General features: G+C 40.4%; 1 protein-coding gene across 1 annotated transcript in view; it reads right to left on the bottom strand.

Annotated features, from left to right (window-relative positions):
- Positions 1-20218, bottom strand: part of prkdc (protein kinase, DNA-activated, catalytic subunit) — a 47636-nt gene that overhangs the window by 24721 nt on the left and 2697 nt on the right. Inside the window, exons 4-41 of the mRNA XM_034706164.1 lie at positions 20031-20105; positions 19303-19411; positions 19072-19184; positions 18798-18897; positions 18602-18657; positions 18324-18354; positions 17624-17781; positions 17369-17515; positions 16835-16999; positions 16542-16710; positions 15448-15497; positions 15194-15310; positions 14541-14690; positions 14239-14348; positions 13564-13723; positions 11979-12065; positions 11775-11894; positions 11371-11530; positions 11183-11292; positions 10307-10394; positions 10026-10189; positions 9739-9891; positions 9414-9521; positions 8530-8756; positions 8316-8410; positions 7939-8041; positions 6738-6871; positions 6360-6590; positions 5797-6023; positions 5507-5715; positions 5197-5329; positions 3743-3901; positions 3428-3631; positions 3102-3290; positions 2878-2982; positions 2604-2771; positions 1336-1463; positions 1032-1239 (exon numbers count right to left, since the gene is read on the bottom strand). Of these exons, the coding sequence (XP_034562055.1) occupies positions 1032-1239; positions 1336-1463; positions 2604-2771; positions 2878-2982; positions 3102-3290; positions 3428-3631; positions 3743-3901; positions 5197-5329; positions 5507-5715; positions 5797-6023; positions 6360-6590; positions 6738-6871; positions 7939-8041; positions 8316-8410; positions 8530-8756; positions 9414-9521; positions 9739-9891; positions 10026-10189; positions 10307-10394; positions 11183-11292; positions 11371-11530; positions 11775-11894; positions 11979-12065; positions 13564-13723; positions 14239-14348; positions 14541-14690; positions 15194-15310; positions 15448-15497; positions 16542-16710; positions 16835-16999; positions 17369-17515; positions 17624-17781; positions 18324-18354; positions 18602-18657; positions 18798-18897; positions 19072-19184; positions 19303-19411; positions 20031-20105 (5220 nt within the window). The remainder of the gene's footprint in view (positions 1-1031; positions 1240-1335; positions 1464-2603; positions 2772-2877; positions 2983-3101; positions 3291-3427; positions 3632-3742; positions 3902-5196; positions 5330-5506; positions 5716-5796; positions 6024-6359; positions 6591-6737; positions 6872-7938; positions 8042-8315; positions 8411-8529; positions 8757-9413; positions 9522-9738; positions 9892-10025; positions 10190-10306; positions 10395-11182; positions 11293-11370; positions 11531-11774; positions 11895-11978; positions 12066-13563; positions 13724-14238; positions 14349-14540; positions 14691-15193; positions 15311-15447; positions 15498-16541; positions 16711-16834; positions 17000-17368; positions 17516-17623; positions 17782-18323; positions 18355-18601; positions 18658-18797; positions 18898-19071; positions 19185-19302; positions 19412-20030; positions 20106-20218) is intronic.

Genomic DNA, 20218 nt, shown 5'->3' with positions numbered 1-20218 from the left:
ACATTTCTCCATGCTCTATGGGGCTGCAACACGGCATTACCTTTCTGGAGAAAGAGTTTTGAAGGTTGGCTAGAGTCTCCTCAGTTGTGTCTTTTAGGGGACTTTTCTCTAGAGCAATCTTGTGTTACCAAAGCAGAATCTGCACTGATAATAACAGGCTGTATTAATGCAGCTAGGCTTATTCTGCGTAATTGGAAGAGCCCACACAAACCAGAGTTTAAAGAGTGGTTCAGACTCATGGCCGAAACTGCTGCATTTGAAAGCATGATTGCCAGACTAAATAACGCACAAAGCAAAACTAGCCAACTATGTAAAGCGTTTCTGACTTCGATGGGGGATGAAACATCCTAGAGGACACAATGTGCTAAGGGGGCGGGGCTTATCTACCCAAGGTTTGTATATAATGTCAGAGAATGTGCATACAGGTGTGTAGATGAATTTATCTGTTGTGATCAGAGACTGTAAAAAATATGGACGTAGTATCCGTGACGTCACCCATCTGTTCCTGAGAGCTGTTTTGAAGCAAATCGACGGCAGCAGCCATATTGGTAATGCGGAACTCAACTAGGCAAAGTGTGACGTAGTGTGAGTCTCTTAGCCAATGGCTGTGTGTTCCCGACCGGGATTCACGTCAGTCATGTCCTTATTTGGGCAAAACTCATAATCTTAATATCTTCTTAACTGTCACGTTAGAAAAAAATTCACCCCCCGTACAGTGTGTGCCATTAGAGAGATTAGCGTTGTAGGGCCAAGCCGTTTTTTGAACCAGGCTGTAAACATGTTTATTAATGCTGCAAAGATCGTCTTTTTCCCATTCATATCTATGTGGTTTCCGGTGTTTCTGCAGCCAGCCTCAAGCGGATTTTCGATGTATTGCAGTTTATATCACTTCCGCATTGGCTTCATCGTTTGAGACCGGAGTTTGCCGCCTGGTTGTGATGAAGTCAATAAAAACTTAAATAACAAAAGTTAACAAAAAAAAGAAAGATACATTCAGAGAGTAGAAAACAAAATGTATCAATAAAGCAAACCTTGGTGAAGCGGCTGAGAAGTAAAGTGGTGATGTCAGAGACATTTGCCACAAAGAAGTCGTTTAGGGCCTTGGTGCTGCAGTGAGAGACCAGAGGCAGCAAGACTCTATCCATCATGGCCTGCAGCATGAAGCTCATCGGCACATCGCCCTCCTGGATCACCTGGTAAACTGCACACAGCAGCTGCAGCTGACGCTCAGGGCTCGAACTGCATGTAGAAACAGAGGAATGAACGAAGGTTGTGTGTTATCAGAAACGTAATAGAGAACTCTCCCATGAATGAAGCGTAGAAGACTTTACTCACCGCTTAGCGATCCTCTGAAAGCAGGTTTGGAAGTTCTCCTCCATGATGTGTTTTCGGTCTCGACACAGAATTCCTGCCATCAGTTTGAGCAGGAGAGGACTGTGAGAGAGCTCGAGGGCATCCAGCAACTAAAAAAACAGAGAGAAAGAGAGAGAGAGGAAGGGTTGGTCCAACAATCAAACTATAAAAGTAATTCTGGAGGATTCATGAACAGCACAGAAAAAACAGGCCCGACAAAAAGGTAAGACTTGCCCGTGTGTGATCCTTGTCTACTTTTACAGGTATTCACTGCTGGCCTCATCCAAATGTACTCACTTTCATCTACTTACCCAGTAAATATGTTTTAATTGATTTTCACATTTTACAGGGTATTCATAAAATGTATCAGAACACACATAAAACATGTAACGCCCATCCCAGATATTGGCAGAATATTACACACATAAAACACATTGAGAAAACCTAAAAAAAAAAAAAAAAAAAAGTATTGCTTGAATTTTCAGAAAATTCCAGACAGTTTTTTTGGTAATAGTGTGGCTATTGCTGATATTGCTGTCATATATACATTCTTAGTTACTATTATTATTCTGTTACTGATATAATAACTGTTATCAATATTACTTATTATTCTCTTATCTGTTTTTGAAGATAACCTAGCTTGGATGGTGGAATATTTATTTATTTAATATTTTTTATTTTTCTATTTATTTCTGTCTTAATCTGAACGTTTAACCATCAATTGTTTCCAATAATCTTTCTACTGTAAAGAGCACTGTTATTGTTTTGTTTTTTTTGTTAAAATGTGAAAAATCAATAAAAATCTTGAAGAAAAAAGAAAAAGAAAATTCCAGACAAAACCTTTAGATGTTTCATTACAGAAAGTGTGAAAAAGTCATGAACACAGTTCTTATACAATACATTCTGTTAGTGACACTAACAGACACTAACTTAGTGTCTTACTAATGAATTGTGTTAAAGTTAAAAGAAATGGCTTGAGACTGGGGATATCGACTTCACGATTAAACAAGTTATTCATATTTACTAATGTAAGCTTGAAAGGGGGGCCTGTGTTATGTCAGCCACTAGGTGGAGCCAGAGCTCCGGTTGATGATGAGTACCACTGGTTGCAAACAATCAAAGCTGAGAGGCATCTAGCAACACTACGCTTACTTTAATACTCACATGTTCAAACAGCAGGAAAGACCTGTTTAAAGTCATTACAGACACTGAGCACCTAAAAGAGAGAGACAGGTGAGTCTGCTCTTTACCTTTCTGACACAGTCCATGTAGTTGTTTCGGTGCAGCGAGCCCTTAGCAAACTCGTCTGATGTCATGGGGAAGTGAGAGACCACCAGTGCGTCCAGAGCTCTCTGCAGCTCGGCGAGCGGCTCCGCAGGGAGAACGGTGAAGAAAGGTAACACCAGCAGGGCCTGACTCTGAAGAGCGCAGAGACAATACACGGTAAGTAAAAGCAACTTACATTTCAGCTTTAATTGATGAAGTAACACAAAGTTTCTTATACAAGCACAGGCATTCTGTTACCTTTAGATTGAGGGGCAGAGTCATGTCAACCAGCAGCAGAGTGAAAGTGGAAAACACATCTCTGAACGCGTCGTGGTTAATATCAGAGCAGACAGAGGAGTCGATCTGAGGGGAGAGGAAAACAGTGCACATGTATTTATATTTAACAAACCTCTAAGTAAAAAAACAGCAATATTTAGGGATGTACATATTTTCATATCTAGCATGCAGTAGCTTCACGGTACCTGCAGGAGTTTGGAGAGTAGAAGAAGAGTGGCTGTTTTGCTCTCAGCAGTTGAGGACGATCCTTCCCACCACGACTGCAGGCTGTTCCATCTTTTCAGCACCTCCTCCACCAGCTGCTTCCCCTGAGTCTTCCTCACAGAGCGCTCTCTGAAGGTGTGGTCCAGCATGCCGTTCAGCAACACACTTACCTGATGACAAATTCAAAAAGAGAAAACAACATCTCAGGTAGAGCAAAGGGAGTAATAGTCATTTTTCTACTGCTGGTGAGAAAACATTTTGAGTTTCAAAGGGAGGAGAGAGGAGGGAGGAGAGAGGGCTTCAGTACCATGCTGGGGTTTTGAGATGAAGCTTTCATGAGTTGCGGGACGGTGGAGTTCAGATGTCTCAGCAGCTCGTTGTTGATGGTCGTCTGGAAGAGGCTGTAGAAGTACTCGCCGTGTGAGAAGCTCAGGAAGTTGTGGCTGTGACTTCCAGATATGGGCACAGAGAGCATGATGGTGTTTAACAGTAACTCCACCAGCCGCTCACTCTGCAGAAAAAAAACAGAACATACAGGAGCAGTAAATACACGGACATCATACGGACAGTGAACCCTGAAATCCACACATCCAGGGGGACAAAGAGTCACATGATCACCCACCTGTTCACTCAGAGAGAAGGAGAGCTGGAGCAGGCCGTCTGCGAGTCTCTTGGTGTTGATGTCCAAAGATGGAAGCGCCTTCCTGTCCTCACCTGGAGCGATACCTTTATACACCATCATCAGGAGTCTGGACCCCAGGGACTTTGCATAGACGTCATCCTTTAATACAATAAGAATATATGGGTGCTGTTTAATTATAATATATACTAAGAAGTCAAAGGAACACCCCTCTATGGTCCTACACTCTTAAATATCTTACTGTGTATACCTCCAGTATTGTAGCTTGTTGTGACATCATTTATGAGTATTTTCAAATGATTCAAATCTCTGAAATCTATAGGACCTAAGATCAAACATTATAGAAGTCAATAAATTATAAGCACAGATTAAAGCTAGGGTTGGTAGTCACGGAAAACTAGCATGAATTTGAATGTAGCATGTCCTCAGGACTCCGTCTACTCACAATTGTCATGCTAGCAATATCCAGTTGTACAGGTGACAAGATATCAGGAGAAAAGTTATAACACATATAATACTGTAACAGCTCTACTGTTTGTTAAACGTGTTCAGTGTAGATGTTCTTAATTCCTACAGTGTTGACAGTTAGTGAAGGCATCAGGAGAGGTGTAGAGTGTGCGAGCGGGAGAGAGGAGAGACAAGAGGAGAAGTTTTTCATTAATTCAAACATTGAGTGTTGCTTTGTTGGTTGGCGTGAAGCTCAGCGTGTTCACGAATCGGCTCGTCATCCTTATAGCGTCCAGACGGACGCTACAGTACATCTACATTTTCTGTAGGACTTACTAAATGTCATTAATTCTTTTGCTTGTCAGAGTCCCCGTGGTGAGAGCTTTTTAGACTCTGATCCGGACAACAGTCCTGAGCAAAGCACCTCATCACCATCAGAGGGGACAGGCCGGAGGTCGAGCAAGAGGGGCAGTCAGTAGAGGCAGGGGAAGCAGAGGCAGGAGACGGGGTGTACACGCCGGGGAAATGTACGCGCAGGAGGCGGGCAGAATGGCAGGACGGGATTTGATTGGTCTCATAAATTGGACCCTAAAGGCGGTGATTGGTTGGTGTTTTCCCAGGTTTACTCCGGCTGTAGATAGCAGCTTTTTTTTACTTCTTTTTTAGGAACACATTATGTATTGATTACCATAGGAACATAAAGATAATTTTAACCAGTATAACAAGAAGTGGATCTAAATCTGACTACCAACCCCAGCTTTAAATGAATTTAATTTAATTAATCACACCTTCAACAATACTTTTTTTCATTAGATTACACTACATTAATCCGTAAATACATGTTGATACAAAATAATATGAATGTACAGTCATTGAAGGTAACACTCCAGCTGTTATTTGGACTCTCTTCAGTTTGAATTATTACGATTTTCTCATTTCTATAAGCAGGCGGCAAAAAGTTTGATTAAATGTTTCGTGTGTTCAAATACCTGACTGTGCAGGATGGAGTTCAGGAAGCCGGCTTTGTGGATCTGTTTGCAGGACGACAGAACCATCTCCATCTGGTCCTGGTGGCTCACGGTACTGCACTGATAGAGGTCTACAGCACACAACTCCTCCACACTACAAATGATGAAAATAAATAATAAGACGTCTTTTTAATTGTAGCATTTACTTTTACAATAGAGGTTCAGAAGCCAAGAAACACTATTGAATATACAGTTTGAACTCTTTTTAATGGTAGCTGTTGCATGAAGCTGATGCATTCATCACGAGAGTGTGCACAGATGACTAACTTACCTTTTACGTGAAATTTTTGTCCGCAGACTGCTTTCAATACGAGAGCTGTAAGGGGAGGCCAGCAGAGCCTTCAGTAGAGGAACACACACTGCTGGAAGGTTCTTTATCACCTCTACGTCGGCCATGTTGAAGCCGACAGATGATGGCTCACACACCACGTGTGCGGTCAGCTCAAAGAAAGCTGAGATGAAAAGATCCGCCTCCAGGAGCTGAGGATTCAGGAAGCAAACAGTTGGCAAAAAGATTCACAGCGTTTCTAAGCGTGTGACGGTCTTTAACTAAAGTGATACCTTCCAGAAGTCCTGCTCTCCTTTAACGAGGATCATGGTGGAGAACTCCAGCAGGCGGACGAGGATGGTGCACTTGCTGAAGTTATACTGGTCCACCTCTCTCGGGCTGAAGTGAGACGTCTTCTCTCCGAAAGCAAAACAGTTCTCTGCTGCCGCCAGGTCACGAGTCGCCAGCTCAGTAAGGAAGAAACTCACAGCTTTCAGAAAGCTTGACTTCTCTTCCAAACCTTGATAATGCAAGAAGCAAAAATGACATCTTGTCAGGTTAACATCTTTTCCTTCTGAAAAAGGATTTTTTTCTAAAGGATCTCGTCTGTAATGGGGTCACCAGTAAAAACCAGCACAATCAGAGGATGGTCTTTGATTGGATGCATAGTCCTCCAAGGAGTACATTGGTATCTGTTTGAGGTATCTACATGAACAATCCTACAACCTTTGGTATCTTTAAGGCTTTTTAAATCCTGCATTATTATGCATACATTATGAATGTATAATGAGCAGGTGACACAAGAAAATGACCTGTATTTCATTTATACTTCAACACTTGAAGAAAAGAGACTCACTGATCATCTGGTGAGGCTTGATTATGTGTAAGTTGATGAAGGTGTTGTAGCAGTCCAGAGCAGCCAGCAGCAGATCCATCCACTGCAGGGTGGCCCTGACGCTGAAAGGACCCCCCAGGTCTCTGAGCGTGGGCTGGGAGAGGAGACCTCCACCCTCAAACCGTGAGATCAGGAAGCCCATGCCCTGATCCTTCAGCATGCCATCCATCCACTGAGATGCAGACTTATTTCCTAAGATCAGACACACACATCCATGAGTTTTATCTACAAAGGTGAATAAATCAAAGTTCATGCATCAACACTGTGTGGACTTCAGTGTCAATCATGTGTGTTTTTTTCACTTTATAGGAAGCTGGAGCGCCTTGTGGGATTGCTCACCTGGGAGGAGAGGTGTAAACTCGTAGAAGAGCCCCATGCATCTGTGTCGACACTCAGTCTGAGGTCGGCCGCATTGTTCCAGAAGCCATAGAACCACATCAGAGAGGCGCAGCTTCTCATCAGGAGGGAAACCTCTGGAAGAAGAGAAACTATGTATCATGACCTGTGAACTATTGCATCCTACCAAAGCATGAACAACACACACATACTTTTCAGTTTGCAATGCTGAATTGATACACACATGAACGCTGAGATTCATATCAACTGCATCTCTTTAAACTTCTAAAAGTAAAACCGATTTTTCTGATCTGGAGACATTCACCTGATTTCAAATTATCAACATGATATCTTCATTGTTTGCTGTTTATTTCTTTTAAGGATTTGATTTAAAAATTACAAAGGCTGCTTTAAGTCATTTAAACATTTCAATGTGCGCAGCAGTGTAACAAATCTTTTTGAAAAATCTTTAGTTATGAAGTCCACAGGTCAAAGAAAACTCATAAGGAAACAGAGCTTTTATCTTTGGATTTTCTTTTATGACAGCTAGAGCTCAGGATGTATTAGGCCGACGCTGATCTGCACTACACACTTTCACTGTGTGAATGCAGGTAGTGAGTGTGTGATCTTTTGTAGAAGGATGGACATTTTTTGTTCTAAAATGGTAAATGGTAAATGGACTTTTACTTATATAGCGCTTTTCTAGTCTTTCTGACCACTCAAAGCGTTTTTACACTACTCGTCACATTCACCCATTCATACCCATTTACTCACTGATGGTAGAGGCTGCTACAGTGAGAGACCATCAGTGTTAGCTAATCTCATTCGTACACATTCACAAACCTCTGAACAACAGAGGGAGCAATTTGGGGTTCAGTGTCTTGCTCAAGGACATTTCGGCATGTGACTGCTGGAGCTGGGATCAAAACGCCAACCTTCCAACTGATAGACGACCGACTCTACCCACTGAGCCACAGCTACCTCTATTTAATTTTTCCTGACTGCAAAATGCAGTTTTTAACACTGGATGTCTATCTCTTCACGCACAGGTTGAGTATTTGATATCAACAAAGTCACATATGACCTGGGATGACGGCTGTCTGAGGTGCCGGACAGTTTGTACATTTCTGCGACTCTTTAAAAACACATAACTGTCATTTGGCAAACTACCACATGTGCCAATACCACTACACAGAGTACCAACCTGGGGATTCGTCTCTTCGCACTCTGCTCGTTGAGGCTGGGAGCTTTCTGTTTGATGATTCTTTTCAGATGATCGATGGCACTGCCACACTGCTGCAGTGTACCTGAGGATGGAAGAAAAGCTTGATACAGACTATTTACCTGATCAGTTTTCATTCAAAATGATCAGTTACAAGTTTTGATGTTTGCTGGGACTTTGTTTGACCAACATGGTTTAAAGATGAAGCATAAAGCAGTTCATGAAAATGGAGAAAAGGTGCTTTAAAACGTACAAAACTTTGTCCCTACATTTCACATTAGTCCATCTATTTAATTAAGAATGGTTATAACATGTGGATCTTAGTCTCCTGTCTTTAAAACTGAAGTATATGTACAAACCCATGGATCTCTCGTCTGCGTGTGCCAGAGCCAAACTTTCAACAAAAATGACGAGAACCTCGAAGACAAACTGCTCCACCAGTGAACTTTCCTCCCTGCAGACGCAAAACAAACATTAACTTGTTGGTTATATGTTCTTAAAGGATTCATCTTACAATTTAGCCACCAAAAACTGCCAAATAAAAGTGCATATTGAGAGTTTCCAATATGGTACCTGAACAGCCTGTAGATGCTGTTGAAGGCTAAAGCTGCACCGAGTCTTTTGAAGCCGTTTGGGTGGAGGGCCAGGCTGTAGATGCGCTTAAACAAAGACTTCATGTTGGTGGGGCTTTTCTCCTGCTGCTTCGGGGTGGTTTGTTTGATCGACCATTTGACAAACTCTTCGATGCAGCGGCCACAGAAGTCTCTGAGAGTGCTGTCCATCGGATCAACCACCCCGTCCTATTGGAAAGGAAAAAACTAATAAGGAAACCCAAGGAGGCAGAAAACTCAACTATCGTCAGATAAAAAGCAAAACTGAACACTGAGTTTTATTTCAAACACTGAAAAAGTACAACAGTCTTATAAAGAGCCGTTAACCCTCCTGTAATGTTGCGGGTCAAATTGACCCTTTTTAAAGTCTATTTTAGGTAATATATACCTTCCAAACCAGCTAAATGCAGCATAAAAATCTGGGCAGCATGTGACAGAAGAGGTGTCGCATTAGTTTATCAACATCACTTCATAAAAAATTCAAAATGTAAAATGAAATAAACAAAAATCTATGTCCTGTAAAACTATTGTATTTATATTTAGGGCTTTCCAATGTACATTAAAAAAAGTTTGAATGTTAATTTTAATGAAAAACGAGTGAGTTATCCTCACTGAACCATGATCTGTGAGAATGAATGAACACCATTAGACTAAATCTTGATTTAAATGGTTAGTAATGGAGTTAAAAATTAGATTTAAAAAATGTGTATTGGGATTTTTTGGGTTCTGACACTTTTGGATAACTGAATATGCCCCGGGTCAATTTGACCCAGGAACATAATTGCTGCTCTAGAGATTCAAACATAACAGGAGGGTTAAACACCTTTGAATATAACAAACACTCACCATAATGGCCTCCAGAACAGCGACAGTATCCTGACTCTCAAACTTCTTGTTGTTTGTGAACCAGTGGATCAGCTGCATAACCAGCGGCTCAAAAAGCTGACGGGTCACCTGATGAAGACATTTGAATACGTGACTGCGACTGTGACCCAGGCTGATAATACAGAAAAAACATCAGGAATTCTTATAGGGAATATCCAACGTTTTTGAATCAAACCCCGATTAGGAATTTGTTAAACTGCCAAATAATCTGTGATTTCAATAAATGTCTTTCCTTATCTTCCCAATTCTTCTTCTTATCCTGATATATTCAAACATTTTATCCTACCTGATCCACATCACAGGCCAGACGCAGCAGGACTGGAAACAGCCTCTTGTGCAGCTTGTACATTGGGGGCAAAGTATTTGTCCCTTCAACCATCTGCGCACTTTTTCCCACCATGTAGGCCACCAGGCTGTGCAGCAGCTCACAGGCTGCCACCTGCAGCAAACACAGACTGGGTTACGAATATCAATGGTCTTTACAGGGTGATAGCACTCCTATCATATCTCAGTCTTCATTGTGAGAAACTTGCCACATATTTAGTGAAACCTCTTTGAGATTAGAGTACACACTTTGGTCTGCCTGTCACTGGTGGACAGAGCCAGTTCACTGATGCGTGGAAGGAACGGATCGAGGTAGATGACCGGCTTCATATCAGCGAACGGAACAGCAAAGCTGAGCCTTTTCTCGGAGTCCCAGGCCACAAATTTCTTCATCATCTCCTCTGATGACACCACTGATGAACAAAAAAAACAAAATATCTCATCTCACATGAATGTGCTCTCAACCCCCTCACTTAGCCGAGATATCTGTCCTCGTATTGTACAACACAATCAGGTATGTAAATCCTTACCTGTCACAAGGTTCCTGTTCAGCTTTCCTCCCAGGTGACCGAGTAACTTCACCACCCTGAGCCTCACCGCAACAAGAGGAGCATCTTCCTACATGCACATGACAGTAACAGGAAAACACAATTAAATCACTTGTTTGTAATGTATAAATAGGTCCTACTTGTTAAGCAAATTTGCTTTAAAATCAAAATGCTAATGAGAGGACACCTCAGGAATGCACACATATGACACATTTACATAATTGTATATACTTACACACTGAATATAAGACTCTTTAGACTGTTATTGTATTTGTATATACCGGTATTTCATGTTCTTTTAACCCGTGCCTTGTTTTCAGATATTTTGGGGTCTTTAGGTGCATTTTGACCAAGAGTTCCGGGGTCTTTTAGCCCCCAGAACTACTTTACCGTGAACTAAAAGGTTCCTGTGCCCGCATTGTTGCATGCGTTGCGACCGCAGGCTGAAGTCCCGGCTAGATTGTGCAAATCAGGCCAGTGACGTATGGAGAAAAAAATTGATATTGAATAATATTTTTGAAATCTTAATAAAAAACTAAACTAGTATGCATTCCCAGGAACTCCCTCTGTGTTTGAACAACTGTGTAAACTCACAAACACTGTTACGTTCAACCGAAAGTCCCAGGACCTTTGAAAAGTACTACCCCCCAAGCAGGGGGTTTTCAGAGGGAGATTATCTACCCCTGAACTAAATTTAGACCCTGGTTCCTCCGGTCGAAACGCACGTACTCAGTGGTTCCTGCGGTCGAAAAACGCCTTTAATGACCAATAGGTATAAAGAGTTTAGAAATTTCTCAAATAGAAATACTGAAACTACAGAAACCCCTTCCCGCTCTCTCTCCCTCTATAGTTCTGTACCATGGTGAGCTGGTTGGATTTCTTCAACAGCCGGGTCATCACTCGGCTGTATCCTTGATCACTCCTTGAAGACACAGAGGACATCACCTCCCAGTTGCTGTCGTCTTTGTCTACAAAGAGCCAACAAAATCTGCATCAGACTCCTGAGATCTTCACTAACTAAAGTGAGATCTGTACTTGGGTCTTACTGTCAGGGGAGGTGGTTTTCAGGTATCCGTCCAGCAGAGGGAGGATGTTGGTGTAGCACGGCTGCATCGTCCCTGGAGGGATGTTGTAGGACCAGTCTTCAAGAGCATCGAGGGCTACGTTGGCCAGAGGAACATGGCTCAGACCTAGCTTCAGAGCCGCCTAGACGTCCCATAAGAGCATGCACGAACACACACACACACACACAAATATACATACATCTTACTTAAATTAACACAGTTCTTTGATTTTCTCTTTGTAGACTGTTTCTGACTTCCTGTACAGTTCTTTGTAACTTAGGACTAGAACAAACGTGTACTGTTTCTATGCTTTCTGATTTCGTCTTCAGCTACTTTCACACATCTTTATCATCTTGATCACAATATATACACATAAACAACCCCACCTCCAGAGCAGGACAGTAGGCCTTGATGTCGAGAGCTACGATGTTGTGGTGCAGCGAGAGGACAAACGTGAGGCAGGAGGCCAGCAACTCGTCTTTGTACTGCTTCATTCTCACACACACCTGGAGGGAAACGACAGGTCAGTCACATCTCTGACTACATGTACGTTCATTACATTCTCGGGATTTACTGTAAAGAAACATTACCTCTTTTCCAAACTTAGAGAGGAGCGCAAAACAGGCACTTTTCACCGGCTCACTATGCAGGGTCGAAGAGCTTTTCAGACCGACTCCCTGTTCAAAAGAAAGTTTTCTTTTGTTAATTGAATTCATAAGAGGACAGCACAACATGATAGAACTACTTTTCCTCTGAATTTGTTGTACTGTACACCTCACATGTCTAAGCTCTTAATTCACCTCAGGCTGATGTCTTTGAAAACTCTCATTTCATTTTTTGTCTGAAATGCTTCATTTAGCTACTGTCTCCTTGAGGCCCTCTGTCTTTGGATTGTCTAGCTTTCCAGAAGCTTTCTCCACTGTTGTTGTGCTACAAAGTCGTCATCAGTATCAGAATCCCAGAAAGATGCCAAAATTTTAATTCATGCTTTTATCGCAAGCCGCATCGACTACTGCAACTCCCTTTTTACTTGCTACTTTTACTTTGCCCAAAAAAATCTATCAGAAAACTGCAGCTTGTTCAAAGGAAAAAGAAAACTGATCACATAACCCCTCTTCTTAAAACTCTGCACTGGCTCCCTGTTTCTTTTAGAATTGATTTTTTAGTTATTTTACTTGTTTTTAAAGCTCTTAACAGCCTCATACATCACTGATCTCCGGTCATTTTATGTTCCAACCCAATCATTGAGGTCCTTGAATGCTTCCCTTCTACGTGTTTCTTGTGTGTCTCACACAAGCGCCGGCCAGAGAGCTTTCTGTTTTCTGTTTATGCCCCTAAACTATGGAACTCTCTGCCTCTGGATATTAAAACGGCAAGCTCTTTTTAAAAGTAAACATAAGACTTACCTTTTTAATCAAGCTTTTAATCTGGAGTAATTTTTTTTTAGCCCTGGACTGTATTATTCTTATTTTTATTATTTTTATTATTATTTTAACCATTATTATTTGAATCATTGCTTTAACATATATTTATCTTACTGAATTATTTATTTATCTATTTATTTCTTGTATTTATATGATCTTGTTAATGCTACCTTATTTTAAACTTTTCTTTCCACTATTACTTATTTTATTAATTTAACTGTATTGATTTGATTTGATTTTTAAGTATTTTATTTATAATCCTGCCTTTTATAATTTCACCATTGCTGTCCTTTTCTGTCTCTCTGTTATTCTGTGAAGCACTTTGGGCTGCATGTTTTTATGTATGAAAGGTGCTTTATAAATAAAGTTGAGTTGAGTGAGTTAACAAGTGTTTCTCTATTTAAAATGACTAAGTGTGAAATATGGCCATATGTGTTGGACCCTAAAACTGACCCAAAAGTTTGGATAGCAAACAGCAAGAAAAAAAAGGTATGATGTTTGTTATGCACTTGGAAAGAGATTTAACAATCGGTGAGCCTTCGTTTGAAACTTTGACCATTCTCAGCCACCTTATCGACATCCAACATTTAAATATTTAGTCCCAACATACTGTCCCATGATGTGCCGCATGTCATCCCCCAGTCTATCTTCCCAGTTTCCTACCCTATTCACCATTCTCTCCTCCCAGTAAAGGCATTAACAGCCCAAAGACAAACTTGCTGCAGATTCCAAAAATGGAACTATATTGTACCTGGTAGTATTTGATTCTCTTGGAAACGTTCATGCTGACTGAGAGCAGTTTGTAAAAGCCACTGACGAGCGGGTTTCTGATGGAGTGCAGGATAAGCTCGTGGCTCAGATGATACACCCAGGACTGAAAATACTCCACGTGATTATTCAGCAACAGCTCGCTGCAAAAAGTGAAGAAGAAGAAGAAGAAGAAGAAAGAAAAGTGTTTAAACTGACAGCTTGACTGCTTAAAACAGTTACAGATGAGGGTGTCTGCACGTTCCTCTCAGTTCATTTCATTCCATGACATCGACAGCTGCATTAACCCTGCTGCATCACATGACCTTTCACTCAAACTAAGCATCTGCATGGAGGTGTAAACAGGAAGCAGGTTGTCTACTGTACAGCTGGTTGCCGTAGAGGAGAAAAACAAGATGTGTTTCGGCCTACATAGAGATGACTGATAAGATGAAATCTACATGTTAGCACATGTTTCATTGAAGCCCTGTAATACAAAGCAATCCCCCACTTTTCAATTTATTTCAAAGATGTTTTTTTAATCTCCGTTTCAGGGCTGTGAAAACATCGGATGGATGTTTGGCGTAAACGTGCAAAATAAATGTGTTTAAAAACGTAAAATTTGTCAGTGTAGTTGGTTCATGCTCTAACACCTGGGATTGTGTGTTGTCTCTTTTACCTGCAGAAGTCAACCAGGTTAATGAAGGCAGTGAAGTCTTTGATCTTATTGGGCAACAGGTGAGCTGTGGGGTCTGAAGAGGGCAGGACGTGGGCCACATCATCAGGGGCCTGAATAATGAGGAGGAATTGATTTACAAAGAGACACTGAACTATGTTAAAACCCTGAACAGCAAACGATCATGAGATTTTGCAATTTCATGCCATCAAAAAGCACTCACTTAAACCATGACCACAGAACATCAACATGTTGTCTTTACCAGCTAATCTGAACATTATATTTCTCCTGAAACGGCACCTCACCTCCTCTCCTGGAGTCACTTTCTCCACCGACAGGTCCAACTTTTCCACAATCCTGAGAATGGACTTCACCAGCTCATCATAAAGGAGACGACTCAAAGACAGGAGAGAAGCGTTCTGACTTTCAAAAGCTCCGTCCAAAAACCCTGAGTCCTGCAGAGGACGGCGCAACAAGGACAGAAAATATATAACGTTACTCAGATGTGCATGATCGAAATATTCAACACATGAAATAAGACTTTTTATTTGTTTAAATGAGACTGATGGAAAAGTCTGAGAGAAAAAAGAAAAAATGTTTGTACAATGATTATGAACGTATGTTTACTTTTTCTTGTAACACATTAATAAAAAAGACCTTGATAAAGAAGAAAACAGTACGTTTCTGCAGATTCTATTTCAGTATGTTTATTTGCTTTCATGAAAATAGAAAAAGGCCAGGACCTGAAATATAATTTTTCTATGAAATCATAAAAACGAGACTCTACAGTATTACTTTCAGGCTTTTCATGTGTAGCTTATGCATGAAGAGCCTGAAAGTACTGTTGCAGAATTTAAATTAAACAAAGGAAGCAGCTGACGCTATACCAATCAATCAATAAATCGAACAGATTCTGAGATTTTCATAAAAATTAAACTTGTAAAAAAAATAACATCACCTTCAGCCGATCACAGTCCAGCAGGTTTTTATACAGAACGAGGTAATTCTGACTGGAGGGAATTTTCCACTTTCCAACTCGGACCTGTGAGGACTCAGATGACGCGTTGTCTTTATCCTGAGAGGAGAAGAAGAAATATTTATTCCATTAAACATAAAAAATGGGAATTCAAGAAGAATTAATTTGGCCGCAAATATAGAATACAGCTGAGTAAATATAAACGTGTGAGTTGATAATGAAAACATTCATCTGACCTCAGACATCATGATGGGTTTCGAACAGACACGAATCAAGCCTTGGTGCACTGAAAGATAAGCAGAGTGAACGCTTACAGCAGATGTTATGTGCAATGTCATCTCAGACATTTGTTTTTAGAATATCTTTTGAATAAATTATTTTATAAATTCATTTAAAACGTCTGTAAATGAATGTAGCTCATGTGCTAAGTATGTCAGGAATATGAATTTGTCATATTGTTCAAATTTTAAAATGTCCTCTGAATTTAGAAGTTTAATTTTGAAAGAGACAATGCAAAAAATATACATATATATCTAAAAGTTAACAGAGCAGAAATGGTAACACTTCATAGTTTGGGCGCTCAAGTCTTAGATTAAGTTGAATTTGTTGGTTGACTCTTTAATGCAAACAGTGTTTGATGTATTCATTTTTCTTCTGTTTGTTTAATTCTTCTTTGATAAGAACTGAACTGACTGATTAATAATTGCAGAAAGGAAGATAACAGAACAGATGAAAACAGGACTTCACTCCAGGCTTGAACCTTTGACTCAAGGAACACAGGTCTAATTTAGAAGTCTTGTTTTGACTCTGATGCCCTGTTTCTTTTTCATTCCTGTTGCTCGTGTAGAGATGGGCGAGGAACCATTCATTCATGAAGTTCAGAAGAGGAATTACCTAGTCTATTAGGATCAGAAATACCTGATCAAACCTCCTCTTTTCACTAGAAAAAACATAAATAAAGCGGCTACCGCAGGAGGGAGATACAGTGGTGTAATTATAACATCCATATTCATGCTTGAAGTGTTGTGATTTAGTTGCCCCATGTCTGGTTTACAAAGTGCAAACTGATGTTAGGAAATCCTTCCTTCATCACAGGCGTCTCGAGCTGGTCTATTGCGCACAGCTAAGAGCAGTGAGGTTTTTTCACATGATGTAACACAAGGACATATTTGAAGATAGCAATGTGGACAGAGAGTGTCTGTTGCTATATAATGCGATGTGATGTGATAGGACACAGACACATAACCATGAGGTTAACACTGACATGGTGCTGATAAAAACAGTTCTGTCATGAACACTTTGAGGATCAATAGGTCTACGAACAACTTACCCACAGAGCTGATAAAACTCAACAGAACAGGTCCTTTAGAGGCCATGGCCACCAGCACCTTCAGGATGGACCTGCAGCACGCAGTCTGCATCCTCTCACTGTACTGAGGGAAGCTGTCGATCTGTACCACTAGGAGGCGCTCCAGCAGAGGAGTGTACACCTCTGGGACCTGAAAGCACAGACGCAAAGCAGAAAGAAACAATCACTATGAGGAGAATAGTTATTTCTCTTGAAGGTTGGGAATCTCTGAAGTTCATCAAAGTGATTTACAACTTGTGTTTTGTTTTTTTTACCTTGTCCAGATGAATCAGGACGCTGGCGATGGAGTCGAGGAAGCTGGGCAGCTGATAGAAGCTGTCGTCCTCTCCGTCAGACTCGGTCAGGTACATCTGCTTACAGCGCTGAATCAGCTCTGTGTACATCAGGTCCACGTCCTGCGGGCACACTTTCTTACACGGCTAAAGAGAAAAAACAAGATTTATTTTTAGCATTATAAAATTCCGTAATATGTCTACACTGTACATAGCCCCAAAATAAGGACAGCATTTCAGTTTTTAAACAACTAACATACAACTTAGGAAAGCTTCAGACATGCTCCTTAGATTTTGTTGTTTAACCTCTGTTGAGTCACTCCACACTTCAGGATTTTCAAATCTTCACTGATTTAAAAACGTGGGAAGCCAATCTCCCACTACCGGCTGATTTGGAGCAGTAATGTCATACCAGATTCAAAATGCACACATCCCATAAGAGGTCAGGAGGGGCGAAGTGATCCTGAAATCTGTCTGTTAATTCTCTGGTCTGGGGTAAGCATCAAATTTACGTACACCTGCAAAGAATCCGTATCCTCGTATGGCGATGGACAATTCCTTATGAGTGGAGTCCATCGTCTTTATGATGCCGCAGAACTTCTGCATGAAGAACTTCAACTTGCTTTTGTGCTCCTCAATATTCTCGGCCACCAGCATCGCAACCTGCGAATGATCAGAAAATCATAGTGAGACTTTATTTGAAAATACTTTGGCAGCTTACATCAAGCCAAACAGCCTGTGACTGGTTCTGATCTGTCTATCTGAGTTAACCTGTTTGAGGAAGGCTTCGAGTGCGTAGTAACTCGTCTTCTTCATCTCAGCATTGATGTGTCCACAGAGCTTGGACATGACATCAAACAGAGCTCTGTAGTGATCCATCAGGCAGCTGCTGAACTGAGAAGCATGTCTGGCGAACAACCGCAGCCCAGCTGAAGATGAAATAAGATATAACTGTATCGATCCCTAAAGAAATTCTAGTGCTATAAAATGACAGTACAAAATCAGAGCAATGCAAAAAAGCATTAAAAATGTGTCTAATATAGAAACATAGAGTGTACAATAACATATAAAGTGAATGAGGGTTAGATGCAAAGACACACTGCCTTAAAAAGAACAGAAACAAGTAAGATAAGAAGAAAAGTAATGACTTTACATTAACACTAGTTTTGGCTTTGATTGATTCAGCTAAAACAACTGTGCCCCTTTCCTAGGTCCTGTCAAACACTCATGAACAAGCAAACTTCACAGTATCATGAATTTTAGATAGCTAATGATGTTAACATAACAAAAAAACATACATGAAGTTAATAAGTATAACTGATTAACAATGCTGCATATGGCCCCTGATGTTCAGAAGTAACCTAACTCAGGATGATTATTCTAAAATATGTTAGAAACCAGACTCAGAAGATTATTATTGTTTGTTATACAGAGGGTCGATCTTAATTTTGCTGCAGGAGTCCAGCCTTACCAAACGTGACAGCATAGCGAGTCATTTCCATCTACAACAAAAGTAAAGTAACATGTCATGAAACGTTACGTTATTTTTTTTAAATATTTTTGTGTTTTATGAAATATATACACATGTATATGTTTTTCTTTTGTACATGTTTTGTGTTTAATAAATTGTTTTTTGTGATCTGTGAAAATATTTGTGAGTCATGAAATGTTTGTGCAGAAGACCTTTAGGGCCGACTTCCACAAACATTCATAAAACCTTAACTGTAAAGGAGAGTTAATGACATTTACCTGGGGACTGATCGCCTTCAGGGCATACTGAAATATGTCCTTAGACGTGGCTGGATCTGCAAGTCAAACACACACACACACACACACAAACTGATTCAGTCATCATTCCACCTTAGAAACAGCTTTTAAAAAATGTCTTTGAATGCAAAACGAACAGATATGGAAAACAGAATGTGTGAAACACACACACACACACCTTCCTCCATGGTTTTAGAGAAGTTGACCATAAGAGCTGTGAGTCCTCTTAAACATCCAGCGACAACAATGAGTTTTGGTTCCTTAGTTGCTGAGGTCATCTGAATCAGGAGAAAATAAAACTCATATCTTATCACACTAAATTATTGAACCCTCTATTTTTTTAATGGTTGCATTTGTTCAGCACAGGATCATCTGAAAAACAAAGCTTTACAGGACAGTAAACTGCTTATAATGTAGAAAAAAAGTCTTCTTCATGTCACTTGTAAACATACCTGTTCTTTGAGCTCCCCGAGATAAGCTTTGTACAGTTTGTCAGAGTTGTTGACCATCTCGCTGGGATGAACCTCTGCAAGAACTCCCAGCAGCTCATAGATTTTTCCCAGGACTATCACAAAAGACATTTTATGTTATATGTTATGTTATGTATATTAATGTTGCCTGTTTAAAGCTAAAATGCTCAACACAATAATCTTTTTCTTTTTTGACATCAAACAAAGACTCACCAGAATCTGACAGTTTGCTCTTCTGACAGAGCTCGCTGTAAAATCGGTTAAATATATCACAGATTCGAAGGTCTGCAGCCACGCTGGATGCTTTTGTGGTTTGGAGAACCTGCAAGTCCAATCAACATTTACAAAGGATAAGTTCATAATCAAATATTCACAAATAAATCTAACTCTTGTTAAATCATGTGAATAAGGACTTCTGTAGATGTAAAAGAGGCGGTGGTGTACTCAATGCCACACTTGAGATCTCAGGGAGATGAACTCTTTGCTGGTGATTTTAACTGTAAGGCTGCAATCATCACAGTTTGTCCAGTCAGAACATGGATGTAGTGGATGGCAAGATATTCAATGGTGACAAACTCTCTTTTGATTTCCACTCCTTTTATTTCCTTTGACATTGATCTTTCATTTGAATTTGGATATGAATATGAATGTGAAGGTGAAGGTGAAATTGAAGGTGTGGTTTACTCTTACGGGTGCACTAAAAACTATGGAAAAGGATGGGAAGGGAATAGGATGATAGTTAGTGGAAAGAGAGGTCTCCTAGGCTGCATCACTTACTGAGGGGTGTGCATCCTGTTTTTGTTCCTTCAAAATAAAAGTCATTTGCAGATGCAATTTGGAACAACCTTTTGCACAGTAGAAAGTGAGAGACTTATTTCGGTCTGATTACATCTCAGTAAGTTCACTCTAATAAATCACACCTTTTGTGAGAGGACACTGACCTTAATAAGGAGCTCCAGAGTTGGAGTCCTGCATTTGGCTGCTTTTTCCTTTGTGTACATGGCCATGCATGTGTCCTGTATGGAAGAAGAAAACAACAGAATGAAGAAGTGGAAAGTTTAAAGTATATTAAACGCCAGTTTGTGGTTTAATTAAGTGTTTTATAATTTCAAAAATAAATGGGTGAAAC

Source organism: Notolabrus celidotus, chromosome 17 (genome assembly GCF_009762535.1).
Source record: "Notolabrus celidotus isolate fNotCel1 chromosome 17, fNotCel1.pri, whole genome shotgun sequence".
NCBI lineage: Eukaryota > Metazoa > Chordata > Actinopteri > Labriformes > Labridae > Notolabrus > Notolabrus celidotus.
The sequence above is the reverse complement of the archived record's forward strand: the minus strand, read 5'-3'. Positions and strand labels throughout refer to the sequence as shown.